Source organism: Taurulus bubalis, assembly GCF_910589615.1.
Source record: "Taurulus bubalis genome assembly, chromosome: 20".
In the NCBI taxonomy this organism is placed as follows: Eukaryota; Metazoa; Chordata; class Actinopteri; order Perciformes; family Cottidae; genus Taurulus; species Taurulus bubalis.
Genome location: NC_136608.1, coordinates 13,411,493 through 13,437,617, shown reverse-complemented (window position 1 = coordinate 13,437,617; position 26,125 = coordinate 13,411,493). Strand labels below are relative to the sequence as shown.

The window sequence follows — 26,125 nt, the reverse complement described above, 5'->3', positions numbered from 1 at the left end:
AACGTCGTCTCGTGGAAAGATGGAAACGAGGTGGAAATGACCAGGATGCAACTAACCTGCCAGAAAAGCCAAAAACAACTTTGCTTTTCCCTCATTACCAAATCACTCTGTTCAGTTTGGCCAGATGGTGGCGCCAGAGGAAAGGCCATGTTGTTATGGAAGTCAAAATGGTTTAAGCTGTGTGGAGTAAAATCTCACTTCGTGTGGCAACGACTTTAAATGTAAAGGCGACAGAACACACATCGATAATACACATCAACCCCTGCAAACATTGACCGAGTCATTATCGGATCTTTTTTCTTTGCACCAGATGTCTGACAAGAGTTGTGTGTTCTGCTTTGTCGTTTCCCTTTGTAGTTTGTATACATGTGTACACGTAAACTGCACAAAATGATGAAAATTGATACTGAAAGAACCCCGCTTGAAAAAAGAAGCTTCCACACAGAAACAAAGAGGCGCTTTGTGGCTCGGCCAACAGATCGCCAACATCTCTTTTCAGTATCTTCCTGCTCTTTTTATCAGTCTCATATTTGTCTCTTGACTTCTGTAAGGACAGGAAAGGCGGAGCTAAAAAAAAAAAAAAAACGGCGGTTTATTCACAGGCCAACTTGCTGTCGAAGCTCGACAGGCCGATGGCGAAGGCCTGAAGAGCGCACATGGGATAGTTGTAGTCCAGAGTGAAGATGTCTTCAGCCACTCTGCCAAACTGCATGACGATGTAGTCAGCTAGAGTTTTCGGGATGGAGAGAGAGAGAGAGAGAGAGAGTGTGTTAATCATCACTGTACGCCTGAAAATGTGCGGGGGACAAAGAGTGAACATTGGGGAACACTCACGGTCGTTGTCGTGGACTATTTGGAAGTTTTTGACCGACGCTTGAGTGACGCGGCCGTGGAAGTTCAGCACGTACGACTGGGTGTCATCGTTCCACACGGGGGCCTTGTTGTGCAGCTCGATCAGGTTTTCCAGGGAGGGATTCTGACACCTGCTCAGGAGGCTCTCCTGCTCCTGAAACACAAATCACATGCAACGTTTAGCGCGATGGCGCCCTTTTGTTCAGAGGGAACGATTCTCTGGAGCGCCAGACTCACGCTCTGAGGCCTCACGGGGACTCTTTCGAAGTTCATGTTCATGCCGGGGATGATCACAGTCATCTTGCGTGGTCCTTTGAACCCCAGTACGTTGGTCTCCTGCCAAATGGAACAGAGAGCGTCACAATTTTACTTCACGTTCGCAGCGGAAGCTCGTGCTCTTCCTTTAGTCTGTCACTCACGTAGCAGACGGCGGCCAGTTCCTGTCGCGTGTTGCTCTCCTCCAGCAGCGTCCCGGGGTTTTTGCAGGGGTTGATGCCGCTGTCGTACACTGTGAATTTGGTGCCCATGAGGTTGGACCTGATGGAATACACAACCCAAAAGTCACCAAAATAAACCGGTTAGGTGTGAAAGCAGCCTTCGATGTACATGCAGGTATGCCATCAGCAAAATCAGAGTAGAAAGTGGTATTTTCTACCTCAGTTTTCCGATGAAGCTCTCTCCCTCTCGTGACAGATCCGTGGCATCCACTGAAATAAGGTAGTTGGAAGTCTTGCTCTTCTTTCTCTTCCTTCCTGCCAGCAAAAAGACCTAAAAAAAAAGACAAATGTGCTGACAGGATGCTCTACTCCTGAGTGGTTCATTATTTGCTCATCTTCTCGTTGATTGTGTAACTCTTTAAACATCAGGATTCGTACATTAAAGTAATGTATTCCCCATATGGCTGCACACTCACCCTCTTGCCGTCCTCCCTCTCCATGTGCATGAAGTAGGTCGGGTAGAGGCCGCGGTCCATGCCCTTCTTGTCCCGGGTGATTCGGCATTTAACGGTGACACCGCGTGGAGCCGGATGAGAGATAAACTGCTCTGGATTTGCCACTTCCATCAGTGAGCCCTCTGCTGTGGGTGAGCCGGGGGTCACCAGCTCCTGAGTACAACACGGTGCATGAACTTATTAGTTGAAATAACTTCATATTTAGTATTTGGGGTCGGGATTAGTCTCCGTGTTGGTGAGTGCCTTCATCGCGCTACTCACTGGAATGTCTTTGCTACTGGCGGCAGAGGCGGGTCGGCTGTTGGGGGACAGAGAACGTGAAGGTTCATCCTCCACGTCGTCCTCACGCTCGCTGTCTTCATCGAAGTTCATACTGCCAGACAGACCTGGTGAGACGTGGCAATGGTGTGAGGGAGCTGTAATGCTCCATAGAGGCCTTTATAATTTCACAAAAATACACACAAGACAGAAGTAGAAAATACATCCTTGAAGCTCTGTGTACATTTTCAAGTTAAAGATTCTCAAAGACTTCCCAGGGGTGTTCTTTAGTTTTGGTACAAAACTGTCCCCAAGATTGATTTCAACGTTATTTCTTTGGTTCATCTATGGTCTTTAATATCTGAACACTCATTTAGAAATGATGCAATACTTATGCAATGGTTGAAGCAACAGTACAGCATTAGTCAGTATTATTTCACAATATTGGCTACACTTGTGGGCACCTCTTTTTTTTCCATGTATGGCATTATAGCTGTGTAATGCTGCACAAGAGACATTCTTTTGTTCTCCCTACTTCTAGCTGTTGTTGTGCTGTTTCCATAGAGGTGCAGAGACAAAACACAGACACGGTGAATACAATGTGACAGGAGCACCAAAAAAAAACTAAGAAAATAAAAACCGCCCTGAAACTGCTTGGGGTTCAGAGGGCTCTGCGCAGCACTCACCCCGACCGAAAGGTCACATTCGCCGCATGGCCTCAATACCTGTCACAAACCATGCATCCTTTTCGAAGTCAGTCTCTGCAACGGCGAGATTAATGTGAAGGGACGCTCAGCTTGCGTCTGCGTACTTGTGAGGAGAACGAGGAGCTCCGTGCAGTCACGCAGTCACGCAGATGTAAAATGAGCCTTGGCTCACTGCGGCCAGTCGAGACTGCTTGAGACATCTGTCTCGTCATTGATAATTGGATTTATCAGCCGGGACGCTACTCTTGGCTGCAGCTACAGCCCGTTTTTATGTGCCGTCTGAGGAAGGCAGCGGCCCACTGGTACGGAAAGATCTCAGTTAGCAGGATGGGACTTGTGTCACCGGAGCTTTGCAATGTTTAAGAATCGCTTGACCAGAAACTACATTCATGATGATAATGTGGTTCCCCAACATATAATCTACAGCTTTGAATTGATTGGATGGTAAAAGCCTGCTCCTTGACACACAAGAGCATTTTCTACTTGGCACACTTTCTGCCACTTCTTCCCTCCACCTGGACCAACATGCCACGGGCCGGGTGAGCGCTGGCCTCGGCCGTATTGAACATTAATAAAAACGTGACAGACACCACGGCCAAGCACAATATTTATACTGGGGTGTTTACAAGGGATGGATCCAGGATACGCAGCTATCCCCGAGAGACAGCAAAGGCCATCATGAGACACATGATCGCAAACGTTAGCTTCCCGCTAACTGGTGACGCCAGGGCTCCAATGAAAACGACGCGCAGAGTTGGCCAGTGGCTCATGCCATCAACCATCTGGAAATGTCAGAGGACTCATAATTGGCTAACCAACAACTAACCAACCATTATTTAGTAGGTTGTTGGCTAACCAACAACCTACTAAATAACTCCCCACTCAAAAAAAAAAGAAAGACACTTATTTCCATGATTATCAACATGCAGCTGGGCAAGAATATAATATTTTCCAGGAAGTCAAATATGATCTGATCAAATATGAGCGTACCACAACTTTTCTGTTTCTCTGGGATTTGGGTGTTATGCAAGGAGCCAGAAATACCTTCTGCAAGTCCTGAGGAAGTGTTCCTATGATAAACTGGGCTGGCATTAGCAGTGAGGTCTTGCATTATTGAGAAGAACAGTGACATTTGCCACCGTGGCACCATGTCTCCCTGAAGACCAGGAAAGAAATTATAATAATAAGAGCAGCTTTTGGTCACCTGGGATTCTGCTGTGGCTCTTATGCAAACACTGCCCACACGTGGAGCTGCTATAAACCTCAACTTTGTGGATTTCAATTTACATGTTTTTAGGATGGAGAAACGTTGTTTTTGCTCCACGGTAGCAGGTGGATCAGAAAGGTGCACGACACACCCGGGCAAGGTTTTAATGAATCCATCCGTCAACTTTATGAAATCCCAGCCAGCTGGCTGGTGAGTGTGGGTGGGTGAGTGGCCGTATCTATAAAGATGCCATAGATGAGCGCTGCAGTGTGAACAATGCCCCGGCCTATTATTAAATGACCCATTTCTCACTGCGTCGCCATCAATCGCACCACTGTCTGCATGTTCTGCTGTCCCATACTGCGGCAGCAGAGTGCTTAAAATTATCGGGGATGTCAAGACGTCTGACAACGGCTGCTAATCTGGAGTGACTGAGAACTCTGGCGACGTCTAAAACAGACTCCAGAGTCAGCGAGGAAGGCAAGTAATTTAGCAAGCGTGCTCATGGAACCAAATTATATTTTACTGAAGACGCAGCTTCCCTTAACACAGGATAAAAGTCAATCAATGGATTTAAAAGTGTTTCAAATGGAACTTTGTGCCTCACTAATCCTTCAGTAAAGTAAATTAAAAGGATATTCAAGCCTTAAATGTAATTTCCTATCAATTACGCAACGTTCTCTCTGTCATGGAGCCTTTTTTCTCCTGCCCAATATGTAATTTACTCTGATTCCCGACCGGCCCGGCCCTGTGAGGAGAAGGAGTGCGCTTCCCGTTTAGAAATGGCTTTGTGGGAGATTTCTCTTGCTGCATTGTTCAAAACAAGAAAATTGTTACTTTCTTAAGTAGTTTCTCTACTTCACGAAGGATATCTGTGTTTTGATTATGCCTCTTAAGAGGGCACATTATATTACTTTATTTTGTCGAAGTGCATTTGACTACCAACTGGGTCCAAATGAGGGGAGAGAGTTATAGCGGCACTAATTCCAGAGGTCCTCCCTGATTGGCCACAAACAGGAGGTGAAGTAATGGAAAACCGTGAACTGGCTGGTTTGTCTCCAGGAAAATGTAGGAGGTTCTCTTGAAAAGCCAAATAAGTATTAAGCTCTGCCAGGACTCACCTTGTTTCTCCAGTAATTTATGGATATCTGTCTTGAGTTTTATCAGCTTCTCAGTGTCTCCGTCTCTCTCAGACTCCTCTGCAACAGGCGACTGGGACTGGGACTGAGACTGGGACTGAGACTGAGACTGGCTCACTGACAGGATATTTATTCCCAGATTAGAGGCTTCTGAGCCCAAGAAAGCTGCTGGGCCATCGATACCTGCAGAAGAGGAGACCAGTCAGCTGTTACCTCAGCTGTTAAAGGTCTCATGTGGTGCTTAACACGAACATCAAGGCCAACCTTTTATGCAGAGAGGACGAATATCCCTCATGTGCTGTGCAGAAATGATGCAACATAAAAGATAAAAATAAAAGGATATTTCCTCACCGTCCATGGCGACATCGTTGGTCAAACTGACTGGAGACTCTACCAGAGGGGCCTGCTCCTCACCGCGCCGCAATCTGGAGCGCCGGGGCTGAGCCTCTGTGTTGGGCTGCACCATCAGGGGCTCCTGGCGCTTCCTCCGCTGCTTCTGCTTCAGCAGGGCTCTCTGAAAACCACACACACACACACACACACACACACACAAGGTTTATATTTAATGTTACAAAAGGGTTGAGAGGGTTTAGCCAAGCTGGAGCGCATGGAGTCAATGATCTGAGGGTAATTACATTAGCGTGCATGATGAGTTCCAACCTGTGCCCATCGGTTGGTATTTAAAATGGAGAAAAGGATAATATCAAACACGAGGGCACTTTCATAGATACAGGCGACAACTGCACAGTTAGAATTATTATCAAAGAGCAGCTGAGGCTGATGGGTATTTGGGGTTATTATTGGACAAGTGAAAATGTTGACAGTCTAGTAGCAGATGATTAAAAGGCACCTAACTTTGGAACAAAAGTGCTGCGGCGACCTGACTATGTTACATAATAGAAAAAGCAGCCTTTCTTGTTATAAAAAACTTCAGTTGCTTTATTCACATGAGTATAGTGATAGAACAGACTGTATGGGTGATGCAATGGCTCAGTACAGGTGATGTGAATACAGGATGACTCGCACAACAGAAAAACTACCCTCAAGGGAGAAGCCAAAAGATGAAGGCAAAGAATTAAAGCCATAATAGAACCCGATAATCATGCCACGGCATGAACACCTCAACTAAACCGCACTAAACGGGTCCACTGAATAGCCAAAATAATGGGTGCTGCCAGAGTCTCATTTGGTGGTATGCTGTATTTTTCTATGTTAAAGAGTGGCCGACGTTCCATCTAATGAGGTTTTATAGAAATGAGGCGGGTCTCTCAGGGTCCAAGCCTGTCATGATCATTTCCTCGATCATTTTAACGTTATCGACTTTGAGAATTATGGACATACCCTCAATGATTTCAATGTTATTGACTTATCGTACGATATATGGGCATGACCTCGATCATTTTAACGTTATCGATTTATCGTACGATATATGGATGTATTCTAAAGAATTTTAAGTGAATTACTCTTTGAAAGGTGTGCTTGCTTTAGTATGCTTTTATATTAATCGTAATATCAGTGGCATAAAGTAGTCTTAAAGTAACAAACAAATAGTTTCCAACAAAATGTGATAAATGACATGAAGTTTGTTTCGTTTTGCTCAACTGGTGTTTTGACCCTTTGACCACACAGCATTAGTACATGCTGGAGGTGGCAGCTATACATCATATAGTGATTTGTTATTAAGTTTCTTCATGCTGTGTCCACAAGCCCCAGTCTCACCGGCTGCTTTGACCACAAAGCAGCCGGTGGATTGCGTAAGCACATTAATTAGCACGTCAAGTGCACAACAAGTCCTGTTTGGTGATGCTGTTTAGTGCGCTTGAAGAGACAAGGAGGCCTTGTCTCATATTTGCCAGACCAAAAAGCTTCCAAAACTCACCAGTCAGGGAGAATATGTCTGAAATAAATCAGTCTCACTGTTTCTGTACAACCACAACAACAGCTGCTACACTGTTATGACTTATCAGTCGTTAACGGTTAACGGATAAATATGAAGCGTTGACATCACCAGCACCATAAAAAAAACAATCTCCATAAGTGCAAAGAGGCACTGACCAACACCAGATGGGAATATATAAGAGGTACACAGATACAAGTAATAACAGCAATATAAATTGTATCACTGAATGCATTAGTTCTTTGATGCACTAGTGTCTGATAAGAGATTTGTTATCATTGCAAAAGACTCTGCTTTAAGAGGACCAGGATTTGCATGCTCGCTATAAATAAAGGCGACAAATGAATAAAACATACAGCGAGATGATCATAATGAACGTCATTACTGTTAGTCATAAATAGATGTGGAAAGATAGCCAATTTGTAATGGCATAACTATGGTGTTTGAGGGGAAAAACACAAAAAAGTTGTATATGAAGATGAATATTTTCCCTGAAGCACCTCTTTTTATTTGTGGATTCAAAATAAACCATTCCTTTAAACATGTCTTAAAGATGCTCTTGAATTAAGTGTCATTTTCTACATTCGGTTGACGTGATCTGACTTATTCTGCCTTGTGACAAGATAGTGACTTTTTAATGAATTGAATTAGATTGATTAGACACAACACTGAAAACAAGACAATCAGTTCTGCACTCTGGACTCCCTTCTTGTGGCTATTTTAAGCCAGTCTATTGTAGTAATTGTATTCTTTTGTCAAGACTCTGTACTTGACATTTTGAGACCAGGATGTGACTTCATTCAGGCTCGAACAGTGTTTCCTGTATCAGCCAAAACATGAGGTAAAGTAGACTAAACTATGAATCTGATTAGAGGAGACAGACTGCACATTGATGTTTTTTCAAAGAAATTTGACTCCAAAAGCGGAATTTAGTTAGTGAGAATCTTTCCCATCTCAGACAGAACGTTTTAACAGCCCCACACCTCATACGTGACAGAAACATTAGAAAATACCAACCCGTTCCATCGACATCCTGAACGAGTGTGAGCCAAAGTTAACCGGTTTCTTTATAGAACAAACATTACGAGTCCCGCCTGTCCTGAGGTCAGATGAAAGCACGTTCTCCCCCAAAGAGCAGCGCTCCAGCTGGCCACGGTCTCCCTGTCCCTCATTCCTCCTACGGAACTGGAGTTTGACAGTCGATGAACCAACAGCCTCCTCTGAACTATGCGGTCCTCTGACAGACCCAAAAAATAAAAAAAAAGGTCTGCCTCTCAGGGCAACCGAGCGCCAGTGTGTGCACGCGGTTGTGTGAGCGTATGCGAGGTCGCGGTTGTTAACTGAATCAGTCGTCATTAGTGCTCCGGCAGGAGGGGGAGGGGGAGAGGGAGGGGGGCTGTGAGGCGCTCAAAGGGAGATACGGTGCTCCTGGTGTCATTGTCTGGGGGGGGGGGCACAGACAGAAGACAGACAGATGTAACTTTTATTTAACGTTCATCACCCTCTGGGCATAAGAGCATGTGTGTGTTTGTCCTCATGATGAGTTATATATAAATTACATAATAACAGAAGACTGAAGGCTGTTTGGACTCAACTGAAAGTGTGCAGCATAACAGAGCCACAGTGGGATCATGACACACACACACACACACACACACACACACACACACACACACACACACACACACACACACACACACACACACAATCCTTCTCTCTCTTTGAACTCACCAATCTGGCCCTCCCGCTCCTTTCTGCCTAATATGTGAGATAGTGGAGAGCGGCTTCCAGCTTAAATCAAAGCTCTACACCGCGGCTCTTCGGCGAGGTTTGGGATCAAGCGTCTTATAGAGACTCCCCCCTTCCCTCCTCGAATGAAAAGACAACAAATATGTGACAGAAAAAGGGCTATGTGAGGTAATGGGTGGAGAAGAGGAAACAATTCAGCCTCAGGAGTAAGTAAGCTTTAAAACTCCAAGTGACTGGGAAGGTAAAAAACAGGAGATTTCCGAGCCGGCGGGTTAATCACTACATTGCACGCCACTGCGGCGGAGTCAGAGCGACTCCTGCCAACAGCCGGCACCCCTTGGTGACACCAGAGTGGCAGAACCCAGAGTCCTCTCAGAGTCACTTTTAATGTCCCCGGTTTTATGCTGAATCTCGGCAGGTGCTTACAAATACAACAGGTTAGCTCTCAAAAGCATCAACTATGTGCGAGTTGGAAGGCGTTAACAGGCTGAAGCATAACAGCTCTGAACCAGACCGGGTTTTCTTTGAAAGAGGGACGCGCCGATCCCACCTTTCCAGTCGTGATACCGACACCTGGCTTTGGGCTTTGGCCGATGCTGGCTGTATGTCTCACCGTGTGGAAGTGACCAAGAAGGCAACTCGGCTTAAAATATTGCTTTCCTCACTTTGTAAAACAAAATGTAACAAATATACATTTACTGAATTGTTATTTATAATTAATAATGCATGCACCAGCAACTTGGGAAGAAAATCTACAAAATGAACATGAATTACAATTCAAGTGCAACCCCTTTTTAATGCAGCATAATTTAAACAGGAATTAAAATCCAGTATTCAATGTACATAGTAAGCGTGGACTTGAACTGAATAAATCGGGGCCCCCGAGACCCGATCCAGCTATTTGAGTGAGTATGAGCCCTTTGGAACTACCATAATAAAAGAGTAGAGACAACAAAGTATTGATACTAAATAAACAATTGTCAATGGATGTCAATGAATGTTTGTGAATGGAGTTTGGCTTCCTACCTGTTTCTCCAGCTTCTGTTGCATAAGACTGCCGCTGTCATCTTCGATGCTACTGCAGAGAAGAAAAAAAGAAGAAGAAACCTTTCTAATAAAGATATACTCTTGAATTTGATTTTCCATATCAAACCAGTAGAGGTCACCAGTGTTGTTGCACACAGGGCAATAAAGGCCTAGTTTCTGGCATGGTCTTGAATGAAATAAACCAATTTAGGCATTAACGTGCTTCCAGTCACAGTAGTGGCAGTTTATAAAATTGTGATAAAACCAAATAATGAAAAATCTCCAGGTCAAAAGGCTTCTGAGCTTGTTGGTGAAACATGGCATGATTCATTCTCTGAAAGGGACAGGGAGGAAAGAAGAAAGCAAGGAAAAAAACAGAAGAAGAAGAAGAAAAAACTGCTCCAGCTGAGAGGATGCCTTGAAGTCTGGGTCCTCTGGGAATTCACCCTGGGCACCTTTCTGAAGGGACCGGGCCGTGTTGCTTAGCTACCGTGAGGAGAGAGAAGGGCAACAGCGGGAGTCTGTACTGACGGAGTCAAGAGACCTGCAGGATCCCAATCGCTCTGTCCAACACACACAAGTCATTCACGTGGGATGATGTAATGTATAAGCAGGTCTGTCATTACTTTCATCTCTTCCTGTCTGATAAATACAAAAATACCCCATGTTCTGCTGGGGTGAAATTAGGTCTGCCTATCGCTCCATCAGGTAAGCTCTTTTGATATCTGACTCACTCATCTCTCCCACCCTCTATTTATATGTCTCTCAGTCGCATGACATCCTTCCCACAGCAGCTCTCGTGTGTGTAGGTGATGACACACAATGCTTAAAAGGACCTCGAGCTCAATGCTGGCTTACATCCCTGCTCGTCACTGGGGGACGGTCACCGGATGTCAAAAGGTGACAAGTTCCCGAAGACCATTTATTTGAACAGGCCTGCTCCACTTTTCACAGCCCGGAGCCCAACAGCCGTGATCTGGTGTGGGTCACCTCGCGCCAGCCGTGTCGCGTCCCGTGTAAAACCCTCTCCAAAGGTCGAGGCCATAATGGCACCTGAGAAACAAGTGCTGGTCACAAGGAGAAAGGAATATAAGGTGGAGGGGGATAATTACACATACGGGACTGCCGTTTAGGATGGTGGGGGAAAGATGTGCGTGTCATGGGTGTGCAAGTGAGCAGCGAGACACGGCAGAAGACGCTACAGGTCTCTGCGCGAGTTGTTGACTTAGATTTCCCATTGGGTTGTGCCCTAAGGAATGCTGTTTCCATGCTACAAAGTATATGTCCGATCAATGGCGGACACACCCTCCATCAGAGAGGGTTTCCAACCTCAAACCCGGAGTGCGCTTTAACCCCGGAGGTAATGCTTTTACCGAAAAGAATCCAATTCAAAATGTTTATGTTGTCTTCGAAATAGTGGAGCATGTTTCCCCACACAAAAGGTGTGAGACTTGGTAGCGCTCTAGCCACAAGAGAGCAATCATGAATGTTGAAAGAGTCTCAGCAGCATCTTTGACATGAAGCAATTGGATTGCCACGTGTCCAAAGAGGTCGAAACAACGTTTAAAATGCCCTTTGAAAAAGGAATGAAGACGTTCGGTAACTTGGTAGTTCAGGACACAGGTTGGGAGTAGAAAGTGTGTGTGTGTGTGTGTGTGTTCTCCAACTACCTTGCCATCGAGTTAGAGAAGCTGGCAGAGCTCGAGGGTCTTCGGGGACAGCGGAGATTCAGCACCAAGGCAGCAGCCAGACGAGACATGTGGAGAGATAAAAAAAAAATAAAATAAGGAGAAGGAAACAAGATCAAAAACTAACAGAAGTTAAGCTTTCAGAGGACAGTAAGGATCTGAGGAGGTCAAACTAATTGATCATTAAGACAGAGGACAGCTGAAGAGCAGGTGCGACATAACATGAAGGACAACATCATTCAGAGTATTATCATAAATACTTCAATCTGTTGGGGGTTGAGAGAATGTCCTCCGCTGCAAATGTTCTTGGACACACACGCACTTCCAGAGTGCCTCATCACAGCTGTGAGTGATCAATGTTGCATTAGTCCGTCACAGCTTGGGTGACAAGAGAAGGACGGGCCCCCGTCCCCTCCTTGTGTGTCAGACGATGGTCGCCATGGAGACTTCAGCTCCGTCAACAGCGCACCTCCAGCAGCATTGATTAAAGGCCTGCAGCCAGTTCTTGGGCTTCACTGTAATTGGAGGTCTTAGCACTGTGCGGTAAAGATTTACAGACCGACAGAAGGAGGGGTCCGCGAGGGCGTCGAATTACTGCCGGGCTGCACAGGAAAATCTAAATATTTATTCAGAGGCGAATGTGCAGTATAATACCATAGACAATGTGGTTTTAATGCTGTAAATAAGAACATGGTAATAGCTCTCCATCACACCACTGTTGATTGAGGGTGCAGAGGAGGACAAGTTGACAATATCAAGGACATTCAAAAGAATTTGCACAGCATTAACCAAAGGGATCTTATCATCGGAGCGCAGTCCATTTTCAGCTGTTGTTCGCTTTACTTAAAAGCCGTCGCCACTTCAAAAAAAGAGAATTGAAAAGTCGAATGAACATAACTTTTGCAATTCAGCTCCCGTCTCAGAGAGGACACAGAATAAAAAGGAGGGCGGATGAGATTAAATGCTTGATTGCCTGTGGAGAGTTTTACGTGGCTCACTTATGTAAAACTGATCAGAAGATGCGAGTAGTTTCACTGTAACGGCGTGAGGCTACAAGTGCTGATCTTTGTGAATTGTACCCGTTTTCTTTGCAATGTGGCTCAGTTTTGTACCAACTGTTTGCATATTAGCTCATTTGAATATGTGCAAACAGCAAAGTAGCACCCGAGGTGCAGCGCAGTTAGGGTGCTTTGGGAATTGTTTGTTTACAACTGAGCGAGCGTGAAACAGGAGCTCATCCTTCCGCTCAGTGCTGGCTCACTCCTTGTGAAGCACAAATTGTGTTTTCCCCCATTTCTGCTGATTATTCAAACAGGATTCACACTGTTCTTGTTCACTGAGCTTCAGAGATGTTGGGATTTTTATTCATGTTTTATACTTTGGACAGAGCCTGTTATTCCCCTGCCTCAATATGTTCACCTTGATTTGACTTCAACTCTGTACTTTGAGTGGCAATCCATAAGATTCTGGTTGATTTAGATTTTCTATTTGATTATTTTTTATTGTGCTTAGAGTTTAGCAGTCTGGAGTCTTTTTGTTGATACGTGAGCTTTTCCTAATTGTGTGCAGTTGCACATTGCAAAATACCAATAATGCAAGTCAGCATTCAGTCACCATTGTGTTACCTCCTTCGTCAATAGATAGTGACTGAACAGACATTAATTTATAGGTTGCCACTTTAACGCATGTACAATTAATAATGCAATATCCACCTCTTCATCGGAGTATCAATATTAAACTATTCCTTTAAAACGTTTGGACAGATGAAGAAAGCAACTGATGACAACTGTCTGCTATTCTGTCCTCAGTTTCACTTTGTCCTCTTCCAGAGTTCTTCCCCATCTCAACTAACTAATAGCTAACATGGCTGCCAAAAAAAAAGAGGCATTAGGTTGATTTACGATCCCTAATAAAGGACGCACTGCCATGACCTCAGAATTGAGACGTCACTGAGTCCTGACAAAAACAACGCAAAGAGCACATATTGAACAGTCACAGCCATTTCAGCTGTTGCAGCAATCAGTTGGATGGCTATTCAGAGCACATCCTTAGTTACATGAGTGTTCCAATCAAACGGCCAACAGCGAGCCGAAAAAAAAAGAAAAAGAAAAGGAAAAACAGCTTGGACACGCAAATCGCCAACTCTGGTTACAGCGCAGTCACGGCCTGAATAAGTAACGACATGGTGGCAGAAACATGAGCGAGAGGCACATCTTTGACTGCAGGTCAGCCATTCAGCCGGCCAGAGTGGACGGAGCGGCCACTGGAAGAAACATTAGAGTGGCGCTGACCTCTCGTCAGTCCTGGCACAGGCCACTGTGCAATTCTCAATCCTGCAAAGTCAATACAGCTCGGAGGACTAAAGGAAAAATGTGTTAGTCGGTGTGTGTGTGTAGGAGCCGGTTGCCTTGCTGGAACAAATAAACCATAGGTCTTGAGAGAGCACACAAGGAAGACTATTTTCAAACAACCGCCTCTATGGTGCATAGTGTGTGTGTGTGTGTGTGTGTGTGTGTGTGTCTACCTGTATGACCAGCGGCTGTAGACAGGCTGAGCTCCCCCATTCTTTAAAGCGTCCATGGATGCGTCTGCAGGAATGCTAATCCAGGGCTCTCCCTTATCACAACCGCTCTTCAATCACGGCGGCGCTCAGAGTTACTGTGCGGTCCCACCTCACGGTAAGTAAGCCCCGCAGGCAACAAGATCACTGACAAAGAGTAGCGATGTCCCACCCAGGGGAGTGACAGATACCCGCGCTGATGCTTTGAACGGGTTGCCATGACTTCACACCTCGGGCAACTCACAAGGGTTCAATTTGGGGGCAGGTATGAAAGTGACAGGTCTAAACGCTCGTGGACATGAGCAGGATTGACACCATGAGTGCAGTGGTTAAGCTGTTTACGTTTGATATATAAAATGTCACCCCTTCCCAGTGGCTGCATACGTTTTCAAAATAAAATCTATTCGACTCCTTGCCGTTCCCTGAGTTCTTTTGTTTTACTGCCCGGTAACGTTCTGAAAGACCCAGCAGCCACTGCTCATATCCTCTGACTCAGAAGGTGGCACTGATACATCAAACCACAGATGCAGTCTGCCTGACATCTCACTTACATGCAATAGTGGAAATGTATTGAGCTTTAAATAGCTTAAATTTATTCTCAAACGTTATTGCCCCGTCAGCATAACTGGATCACTCCAAGTTAAACTGTGGGCATATGAGTAAGACATGCCAGCCGGTGTTCCTCATATTAATACAGAAAAAGCACACGCCGTTTTAAAAAGGTAACTCAATAGGCTCAAAAACTTAAAGATTACCCTTTCTAAAAACAGACATGATGTGGGGACCTAAATCCAGTTGCTAGGAAACCATAGCCTACCAATCTGTGTTTTTTTTCTGAGCCTATTTGCAAGAGCAGGAGGAGGAAGAATGGTGAAAATAAAGAATGTGTTTGTATACGTTCGTCCTGAGAGATGGTTGTGAAATGGCAAATAAGTCAACTGATGACAAGCAGGGGAATCATTCACCACTGGGAGTAATTATTGAGCTCAAAACAAATGATGGAAAAAAAGCTACAAGAGATGATAATGATACCTCTTCCCTTGGGGGGGGAACACTCTCCTCGACAGCGATGCGTCGCTTTGTTTGGGCAACTTCGAAGATGATGTCATTAAGTCCGTTTAGTGTTTGGCAATTTGAATTTCCTCGTGGTGGAAGAAGCCACTTGGCACTGATCGTAACGTCGTTTCAGACACGCAGATTTATCGCGAACACGCAGCAGCAGCGGTGTCTTCAGTGCTGCATGCCGTGCTGTTGCATTCAACCAGGTCAAAGTGAGTCCTTTACAAATACGAGGGATGTTTTTTCAGTGTCTCAGCGATTGAGCAACACAGTGGATTACTCTGGCCAGCTGGGCCGTATGTGTACGGAATCCACTGGACAACCGCAGTGAATCGCAACTCAACCACGAGCCACGCTGTCGTTAGAAAGGTCAAGCGCTGCAATGATGGAGTTACAACCACGAGCACCGAATTATTGTTCATGCATCGATTCCTCTCGGGGAGCCGACACATTATATGTCTGGCGGTTTAGTCGGCTGCATTTCCAACTGTGCCGACAATTCCTGCAAGCTTACTGATGCATGTTCTGCAAAAAAACTAAATTTAAAAAAGTTTGTTGCTTGTTAACTCCTGTGGCATTTACCTTGTTCCTGACTGTACTCTGTTAAAACATTACACCCACTGTGTAGGATATTCTGGACAGCAATAATGGATGCCTCTGTGAATGTTATACTGATGGTACTCAGTGACTTGGCTTCAGTCGTCAACAACAACCTGGAAAGTTGTTGGCTATCATTGCATCTTAGCTGATGGCTCTAGGCTAACACAGGAAGTCTTACTGATTTCTCCAATTCTCATTTTGGTTTTGTGTGTTTTTACCCGCTAACCCTGGCAATGATAATACAACAAGCAAATAGAAAACGTTATCGATGACAAACTTTCAACACTACACTCATGCTAGCAGTCCCTCCAACATAACACTCATGCTAGCAGTCCCTCCAACTATAACACTTGCGATTCAGATACAACAACTGCCGCTCCTCAGATGTGTCAGCTCTGTAAGCAGGCTCCGGTATTTGTAAGGGCTTCACTCGAACATCCTTGTGCTTCAGAAAAATACATCTGCAGTGACACAGAGCTACGAAGAGTAACAGGAATACTAAGTGAGCAATACATTTATATAAGGTAATAAAAAAGCAACAAGAATAAGGGCCCTTTTTCTGCTTTGACTGCCTTTAAAGGTTGATCATTACAAATGCAGAGTCAGCCATCTGTGAACTTTAGAACACAAACTGTCTGGGTTCGTGGAGCCGATGAGCAGTGTGCATCACAGCGTGTGTGCTCATAAGGAGCGAGTCCATTGCTGGGTCTCACATTTCGAAAGCTGACACAGTTACAAAGCCAAGAGTTTTCCTAGTGTTTGTTATAGACATCTGGGGGGAAAACATAAACAGGGTGGACGCTAGTCATTTTCTAATGAACCCACTGACTGGCACCACTTGGGTTATGGATGAATGTAGTACAAAGACAGTTTAACAAAAATATACCAAGGACGTAGCAGTCTTGCAATACGCATTTCAAAATCACTGTAACTGCAATAAATTAATAAAATAGTGTTGCATCTGTGCCTTGAAAGGCAGCTCTGCTTGACAAATTGAAAGACCAAACTAATCAGACTGGGAATGTAACAGGAAAGGATGGGAGGTATTTTGTGTTGTATCTCCCTGCAAAATGAAAGCAGACATCTGCACCAGTGCTTGAAATTGTGTAGCTTCCATCACACACACACACGCACACGCACACACACACACACACACACACACACACACACAGTGGACATCAGAGGGAAAGCGTAGGAAGCCCTAACTATGCTGAGGTGAATTATGCGAGTCTGACCATGTCTATGAAGCTTGCTGCTTCATGTTTACAACGGACCCCTCCTGTTAATTTCAAATGTAGAATACAAAAATCCACGTTTTGCATTCACAGACTGCCCTACTTTCTTACTTCTCTATCAATGCATTAAGTCAATAACTTCAGTTTGCTCGTTTTTGGTTGGCGAGGACGTGCAACGTTTCTTCTTCTAAGGAGCTCTTTTTGACACAGAGGAGAGACGGAGGCTGCACACAGACATGCTCCAACACGACACGCACAATTTTGTTGCCCTTAATGCCCTCTTGCTTCGCCGCATTGAGAGCTGATTCATCATCTGTGATGCATAACACTTAATACAATGGAAATTGAACAGAGAAACGCTGCATTCCAACTTTCGTCTTCCGCGAGAGTATTTTGGAAATTCCACATTCCTAAACGCAACATTAGCATTTTTTGGGGGGATGGTTTTACATTGCATCATACCGCAGGAATGTGCAAGTCAAAATACATAAAGCTTCAATTTGTAACAAAACATATATATGTTCCGTCATGAATATGTTTCTCTTTTTTCCCCATTCTTAAATAAGATGAGTTCGATCACTACTGAAGTCCAAAATATGTCTTATTCGTACTGGCAAGCAGACATGTTGTTTTAGCAGGGAGCAAACCTCGAAACTCATTAAAGCACTTATTAACTTTAACATTAATGTAACGGACGAGTTATTTTTTTTTCCTTTTTCAATTTGTTCAGCTGTGACGTTAACAATTTGTGAAGAGATGTGTGTGCGTGCTGTGACACATCGACCGTTAGCTCGCTCACTTTAGCTCGACGTGAAAATGAGTAACAAGTATCGTCAAAACGAGAGAAAGGTAATTAGACGTGTTTTCTGCCAGCTGTGTTTTCATCCACCACCTGTGAGACGGTACAGCTAGCTTGTTGCCATTAGAAGCTAGCGTTAGCTGCCTCTAAGGAGCCTTTAAAAAAAAAGTTGTGGGCGAACAGTCAAGTTTTTACGTGGAAAAAAAAGAAAACTGTCACGACACCGGCTAGCTTCTCGTGCCAAAGTTAACAAGTACTAACTAAGTACGAAGCGACGAATATTTCATTTTCTCACCTTATGCTGTAGTAACTCATGTTTATCCACGGTTGCCAAGGCAGGTCCTCGTGCCGCAGAGCTCCCTTTTGTGGACGCGGTAGAGGAGAGCTCTGTTACTCGGTCCTTAGTTACCGAGCAAGCTAAGAACGAGCGTTCCGATTGGTCCGCCGATTCCTACGTCGATTTTGATTGGCGGAAATTCTGGAGAGGGATGGAGAGAGCTGATCTCCGTTCAGGGACAGTTCATATGTTTCCTTTTACCTTAACAAGTGATCGGTTCTATTAAAAAAGGAGCCACACGGGCATGAAAAGTAAACACTATCATTTAATAAAAATGCACAAGAGAAGTTTTAATAAATAATACGAATTTAGTTTACCCTTTGGGACATATACATTTATTCCATGTACTTTACATTTGAAAGAGACCAAATAGGTTTTAAGTTACATGGCATTGCTGACAATCACCAACAACAGTGTTCAAACGTTCTTTCAGCATCACCCAGTGACTCAAGGTTTCATGACATCATTGCGTCTGCTCGATATAGTCCATATGAACATTACCTTTTCCCACACTTCTGCCATTAAAATGTAGGAGAGTAAGAATAACAAACAAAGGGCTGGTGTTGATTAAGGTCAGGATTATACAGAATGTAAAACACAAGGACCACCATTAATTTGCAACATAATCTATAACAGTATAATTGGGATCAGACAAAATCCTTTCTCACTCATGGAAAAAGCTTGCAATTTGGATACTGCTGGAATTATTGCAATGTTAATTTGTCCATCATTTGATTTGATTCTTATAATGATAACAATCAGGGTTGCAAAGTGGGGGTTGGTGGGAGAGTTGTTTCAAAATGTCCTTGGCTTGTCATAATGACATTCAATCAAAGTGAATAGTCAATGAACTGAAATGATCAGATCAGTCATGATTAAACTGCAGCAGCTCCATTCGGTGCAATACAAAAAATAGTCCAAAGAGAGAATTCCGACCACAGAATCATCGGGGACATTCTCTGTTGACATTGCCCAATAATCGTCTCACACAATCTCAACATCAGTTGTTAATTAGAGCATCTGAATCAGAGAGTTGGCCCCTCTCTTTTAACAACATCATCAAACCCCTCCTCCTACGCCATGTCACCTTCACCCCGTAATCCCGCTCTGGTGTGTCAGCCACTAAAATGTCAGGTGGCTGATTGCATGGTGGTGTACATGGCTGAGCCGGTAGCAATTGTAGAGAGGTGAAGGGGCGACAGGTATTCCCTCCATGAGTTACTTTTGGAGTGTCCACATCAGGTGGTGGACTGACGCCGCTAACCTCAGTGGCGCTGAACTCATTGGCGGCAGGCGTTGACACACCATCTGCAGAAATTCTGCATTTTCCCGTCACTCGAATAGATGGAGTTTTAGGCTGCTCCGAAAATCTGCTGGAGGATGTAGAGCCATGAGGAAATCTCTCCACATTCCCTTTTCTGATTGAGGTTGTCCGTTTCTTTGGTGTGTCAGAGGACTGTGCACTTGAAACCATCCTATTGAGTCGGCATGATCCCTGTGGTCCATTTCCTGTGTCAGCCACAACAGTGGACTCCGTAGATTTCTTTGCATGTGTGCTCTTCGGTTGATGAGTATGGTTTCTTGACCTTGTCTGAAACGATAATGAGGGGAATTTGCACACGCTCTTCTTTCTGGACAGCTGACTGCAACTGTCAAGGATGCTTGCGGCAGAGGGGCCTTTTCTCCTCCCTCGTCTCACCGGCAGTGCAGCGGCAACTGAAGGGTCGAATTGTGGTTTTACCTGAAACAGAACAGTAAAAGGAACATCTGAATGAAACTTATGTTGCACAAAATAATTATTATTTTGTTAAATGAATGCACAGGAAGCTCAGGTTTATCTGCAGACTTTGATAAGAAGATTCAGTGATATACTCAAGGGAAAAAGAGATTTTTTAAAAGTGTTTTAAAAAAATGTATGAACAACTTACCCAAGAAGTAAGAGCTGAGCTGTTCTGTGTCTCTGAGAAAAACTCTTTTGGGTTGAGTGCTGCTCGGACTTCAGGCACATTTTGGAGTCTGGCTCCACACACAGGATGCTCCAGGAACAGCAGGGGAGGCTTCTCTGTCTTTAAGGCTTTACGGGGCATTAATAGAAATCCTCCCCGAAAACCTGATGGAATGAAAACATCGCCATACCACTGGAATTGCCTGATTCAATACACGTTGTACTGCTGCCAGATCAAGCTTACTGTTCATATGGCATCAGCCAGCTGTATATCTTTTGAACGAGTTCACACGTAGCTACTGACCCGCCTCTGTTACTCACCGAAATGCAATACTTCGCGCAAGACATAGCCATTATTGCAAACAATGAATACGTGTACAAAACGTTAGTTATTCCATTGTCGTTGTCTACTTCTTTTGTTTTCCGTCTCCTCGTAACTTATCATTTCCCGGTTTCCACCACCGACGCCTCTGATTGGTGCCAGCTCGTTCTTGCCTTGCTGCTATTGGTGCGTTTTTATACCACGTGATCAGGGCGACGGGGGTGGCACCCGCAGCGCCAAAATTCAAAAACGTCGCTGAATCGAACAGACAGCATGTAAATAATAGGAAATAAAAGAATACCACGGACATCCTAGGTCCTCTGATTTCCTATTGAATATGAAGCAAGGGTTCCAACTACTCGCAGGAGTCCAGCCGAGTGGAACTGCCAGAAAAAACACGTTATTATGAAGGTATGTCTATTGCTATTCGTTACGACGGTGTAGTAAGCTAACGTGACGACTAGCCACATAGCTAACTTAGCTTAGCTTCCAAAGAGATAGCTGATGTTAACCTTAGCCGAGGGGAAACTGTAATGTTGGCAAACGCAATAGCCGAGCTATATGTGTGATGCACTTTTAATCCGAAACAGATGTTTCCTCCTTAATCTTCATTTCGGACCCTGGAACACATTCATGACAGTCGAATGGATGTCACATTGAACTAAATAAATAATCGGACATTTAAGACTATCAAGAGTTGTTCTCCAAATACACTTCTGCATTTACATCAATTGGAATATATTATCAAGCATTACAATGGTATATTTGTTTCGGCATACCTCACAAAAGCAATGCAACCTTCGTTTGAATACAATTAGCAAATGGACGAACCGGGTCGGATAACATGTAATACCTTTTGAGAAGAAACGCTTTCTGCTGGCTTATCTTAGCCCCGTTTTAAACATGTAATATATTTGATTACGTCATCTATGGATCCATGCCAATGAATCGGCGATAAACGTTACAACAAACGCAACGTCAACCGCAGACGTGTAACGTCTGTTGTTCTAGAAGCCACGAATCGCCAGGAAACACAACCAACTGACCCGACAACCGGCTGCCAAACTGAGCAATCGCATCGCTAAAAGACGTCCAACGTGGAGCTTTTAATTTTCTTTTGAAAGTCCATTATTAACACATCAGGTGCCAGTGCGCCGTGGGTTCGGACAGGTAACGTTATTTCATATTGGCTATTTTATTTCATCATGCCAATCTAAAAAAAACCAACGTACGGGAGAAACGGTTTGAATCCAGTCTGCTTGTCTAACTGTTGGTTAACTAGCTAACCTAGCTAGTAACTCGACATTAACTTCACACATTTCTCTGTCAGGTAAACTTTAATTCCAGGTAAATCTAGTGAGCACAGTGTGGTGGTATGATACACACAAGGCAGGGATGAAATCTTAGAAGGCTTTGAAACCAACTGTTGTGGAGCTAGACCCAAATGTTTACATCGGTCTTTGTGTTTTTTTCTACACAGAATACTAGTGAACACCAAGGAGCATTTTCAATGATTTGATGGCCATGAGACGGAGCCCAAGGAGACCTCTGATCCTCAGAAGAAGAAAGTTGCCGTTCCAGCAGAATGAGCCGGCGGCGGCTGAATCGCGAAGCCCAGCCGACGCGTCCGCAGACTCCAAAGAACCTTCTAAATCGTCCGCCTGCCAGTGCTTCCCCGATGGCATCCGCATCATGGATCACCCCTCCATGTCCGATACGCAGGTGGTTGTCATCCCCACAACGGCAGACCTTCACAGCGTCATCGGGGCCCTCACTGCCAAGGGCAAAGAGTGTGGCGTCCAGGGGCCGAACAAGTTCATCCTCTTGAGTGGGAATGACAGCCAGGACAATGGATCTTTTTGTCAGCCTGCTGCTGAAGAGGACAACGTCTCTGCGGTCAGACAACCAGTCAAAGAAGAATCGGCGCACGGCTCCCTAGATGTTAAAGCGCTCACTGGAATTAAAGCATGTATGGAGATGAGATGATATTTCCAGTATAATTGTAGAGTTTTACTGTTTAATTGTGTCTTTTTAATAGCACTGATTTGGCTCGCTATCTTTAATCCTTCCTGTGTCTCAACAATAATGGCATTTGCTTTTCTTCATTAGTGAATAAGGAATTGGATTGCGGTCCTTTGGATGACAGTCTCACCAATATGCAGTGGCTGGGCAAAATGAGCACCTTCGAACAGGAAGTTGCCGACAAGGAGAACCAAAGCTCCAACTTGCAGGTCAGCTGCTCCTCGTTGCCACCTCACTGTGGATGTGACTGTTGACCTGAAACGTCACTTTGTTGTGATTTATAATGACCTCTGTGGTACGAGCATTGCAGAAAACGTGCCGCTAGATTGGAAACGCTTTGATTTCGGAGAAGTCTGATTTTAAAATGTTTCCAAACATAACAATTTAGTTGAAATCTCTTGTGCTGATCACCTGAATCTAAACAAATAATCTGTCTGCAGTTGTGTTCAAGCCTCTTTCTTATTCTTCATTTCTTTTGCAGGCACCAAATTGCCAAATCAATGTGGAGGCTGTTCAGCAACCCATGTCAGAGAGGCCGCCGTACTCCTACATGGCCATGATCCAGTTTGCCATCAACAGTCGGAAGAGCAGGAGGATGACACTGAGAGAGATCTACATGTGGATCGAGGACCACTTCCCTTACTTCAGAGAGGTGGCCAAACCAGGATGGAAGGTACTTTACAACTGAAAAATGTCGTAAATACAGCAAACTGAAGCATACACTAAAGGTCTTAAACTCCAAATGTTGAGCATATCTACTGGAACTGGAATGCTGGATCATATAGCAAATATGTTTTGCTGTTATATATATATATATATATATATATATATATATATATATATTGCTCATTTGTGATTGCAGAATTCCATCCGCCACAATCTTTCTCTACACGACATGTTCCTTCGTGAGACGTCACCAGACGGTAAAATCTCTTTCTGGACCATCCGGCCTGAGGCCAACCGCTGCCTCACTCTTGATCAGGTGTACAAGGTGAGTACAACTGACTTTATCGATGTCGCCCTTTTCACATTTCTTTCCCATATTAAACACCATGAATTTACCTCTTTTAGTTCTTTTGTTCATCATTTTGTACATTGGATGCCATCATTATCACCCATGGTGTCGTGGGGATCATTTCAAATTCTTGTTTTCCGATCTTCATCCCTCTTATTCCACATCTTTCTCGACAGTCCGGCTGCGACCCGATGACTGCTCCTGTTCCGGTGCCGCAACTTTTATTTCCCAACCAAGTAAGATGTCTTTAACCTCTCAGTCCTCTAGGAACAGTCTCCGTCAGTCAGGCAGAAGATAGCAGACCAGGGACAGAAGATCAGACGCCCACTTTCCCTTGTTTTTTTTAAAGAGTGCAGCTGGAGGGAAATCTTTTTATTGCAGGAGGAGATGATGTGAGCAGCAGGGAGGCTGAAGTCACTGCTTCGAGATCACAGGCCTTGTCCAACGAGGAATGCTTATACTCAGAAATACAAGTATCCATCATTCCTCCATGAAGTGTAGGGACAGTGAGAAGAGGTCTTACTTTGATTTTCGTCTCTTCTTGCTTTGCCAAATCCTAAAATACGGTAGAGAACGCAGGTTGTCGCTAAAGTGTGGTCAGGAATGAGAGAGAGAGAGAGCACAGTGAGGTCCCTGAGGCGGTACGCTTCAACTGCATGAACTGACGTTATATCACTTTGTTCTTCACAGCAACAGAAGAGGATGCCTCCTGATGCGAGAAAAATGCCAACCAGCTCTGGTGAGTTAACAAAGATGGAAGGACTTTGTGAGAGTTAAATGGGGAGAGGGAGAGCAGCTGGATGTTGGTAAAATGCACACACGTGTCAAATAGTTTGGTCATTGAGATGCTTTGCTCTGAGTTGTTGTCGTCCTTTGTACTTTCAGAGAGAAGGATGAAACCTCTTCTCCCTCGAACCGATTCCTACCTGGTTCCCATCCAGCTGCCCCTCACCTCCTCCGTCTTCCTGCCGTCCTCGTTGGCCCAGTTTCCGCCCTCCGGCTCGCAGCCGAAGCAGAACACGTCCCGAGGAGCCAAGAGAGTGCGGATAGCCCCGAAGGTAAAGGCTCCGTCACGCAGCGCACATTTTATTGACTAGAACTGATAATGATCCAACCGTTCCTAGCAGATCTGTAAAGTGCATCGTTATATGTCCGACAGGTGACACAAAGTGACGTCCCATCTGCGGTGGTGCATCCCCAGAAGGACAAAGACCTCGTGGTGATGGTAAAGGAGGAGCCGAAATGCTACCTGATTAAATGCGACACTCCCAGAGACCCTCCCCAGAGGCAAGGCAGCAGCTCGCGGCGCAAACAGCGCCTGGTCCACTCCCTGCACGAGGAGCCCGTCCTCCTCTGCCCCGATAATACTTTCTTCGACTCCGGCGTGGTCTCCGACGCGTCCACTTTCCAGGACGTGCGAGACACCGAGCTGGACGAGCAGCAGCGCAGTCCCGACCGGGACTTCTCCTTCAAGACGCCCATAAAAAGCAACAGCCACCTGACCTCCTCCACGCCCAGCAAGCCTCCCTCTTACGTCCTGCCCGAACCCTGGAAGGTGACCCCCGTGGGCAAAGGGAGCCAGAGCGTTCTGGACTTCAGCCCCATCCGCACGCCCGGCGGCCCCGCGGTCACGCCGCGCCACGACTACACCACCTTCAGCTTCAACAGCACCCCCTTCAAGGACTGGCCTCTGTTTAGCTCCCCCAGAGAGCTGCTCACGGCGGCTCCCGCCAGGGCGATGGGGCCGTCGGACTTCGAATGCCTCCAAAGCAGCTGCTCCCGAGAGCTGCTTCAGGCAGGAGGAGGAGGAGGAGGCGCCATGACGCCCGCTAACCGCTCGTTCACAGAGGGCCTCGTCTTGGACACGATGAACGACAGCCTGAGCAAGATACTCGTGGACATTAGCTTCTCTGGTCTGGACGACGACGACCTGGGTATGGCCAACATCAGCTGGTCCGACTTCATCCCTCAGTTTAAGTAGGGGGACAATATCGCATCATTGTGTTCCAAAACACTATAGGGGAAGATGGGAATAATGACAGGGGCGCTTTGATTTTTTAATTTCCAGGTCAAATTAGCAAGCTGCTTACTCGGCGTCCCCCACATTATATGTTCCTCTCCATTTCCGGCTTTTTTGATCGGTTTTCCGCCTCAACTGCGTCTTTTGTCCCGTTCTCTAGTTTCCATGTTTTCTTTTGATCCTGTATCCTACCCGTCATATCTGTCTGTGCTCTTGAAGGAAGAAAATATATCCGTATGTATGTGTGTACGTACACCTACACTTATGTATGTCGATTTGCACATTTTTAATATATAATTTAGCCTTCACTTTTGTGAATAAAGAGGCAATATATTGCCAGCGAGATGCCTCCAATGCCGCTCGGTTCAAGCCGGCCTCCTGGGATTCTACCTTTTTTAGATTGTGAGAGGAAATATAAAAAAAAGCACGAACAGCAGTGGGATTGTCTCCGTGCATCACTCGTAGATCTGTCTTCACCACTTGATGTTGTAAATCCTGATTGTTCACCGGTTTGCCATCAGTAGGCACCGTGCACCTGCAGACGGGGACATTTGTGCATGCAGTCACTCCTCATGTCAACACCGTAGTTGTAGGTAGTCTTTAGCGGCAAAATACTGAATATTTAGTGTCTATCTAGCAGATTTGATTAGTTTTCAGTAAAGATGCAAATGGTATGTAGGGAAAAGCTTCTCTTTATTTTGTATTTATTTTTGCAGCACCATCTTTGGCGAGCAGA

The 26,125-nt window shown here is 45.0% G+C and overlaps 3 protein-coding genes across 3 annotated transcripts; 1 reads left to right on the top strand and 2 right to left on the bottom strand.

Annotated features, from left to right (window-relative positions):
- Nucleotides 1–592: 592 nt before the first annotated feature.
- Nucleotides 593–14,055, bottom strand: tulp3 (TUB like protein 3; the record flags this gene model as incomplete). Its single annotated transcript, XM_079236240.1, has 12 exons — nt 593–726; nt 835–1,006; nt 1,090–1,188; nt 1,272–1,389; nt 1,508–1,620; nt 1,766–1,957; nt 2,066–2,190; nt 5,098–5,298; nt 5,467–5,629; nt 9,788–9,839; nt 11,458–11,496; nt 14,000–14,055. The coding sequence occupies 12 exons, from the start codon at nt 14,053–14,055 to the stop codon at nt 593–595; spliced, it is 1,464 nt and encodes a 487-aa protein (XP_079092366.1).
- Nucleotides 14,056–18,852: 4,797 nt separating this feature from the next.
- Nucleotides 18,853–20,152, bottom strand: rhno1 (RAD9-HUS1-RAD1 interacting nuclear orphan 1; the record flags this gene model as incomplete). The annotated part of the gene is made up of 2 exons (XM_079236480.1): nt 18,853–19,806; nt 19,994–20,152. The coding sequence occupies 2 exons, from the start codon at nt 20,150–20,152 to the stop codon at nt 19,066–19,068; spliced, it is 900 nt and encodes a 299-aa protein (XP_079092606.1). The 3' UTR covers nt 18,853–19,065.
- Nucleotides 20,153–21,850: 1,698 nt separating this feature from the next.
- On the top strand, nt 21,851–25,350 carry foxm1 (forkhead box M1; the record flags this gene model as incomplete). Its single annotated transcript, XM_079236350.1, has 8 exons — nt 21,851–22,301; nt 22,442–22,563; nt 22,836–23,027; nt 23,217–23,345; nt 23,546–23,605; nt 24,060–24,108; nt 24,255–24,427; nt 24,529–25,350. 8 exons carry the CDS (start codon nt 21,851–21,853, stop codon nt 25,348–25,350), a joined length of 1,998 nt encoding a protein of 665 aa, XP_079092476.1.
- Between the last annotated feature and the right edge of the window lie 775 nt (nt 25,351–26,125).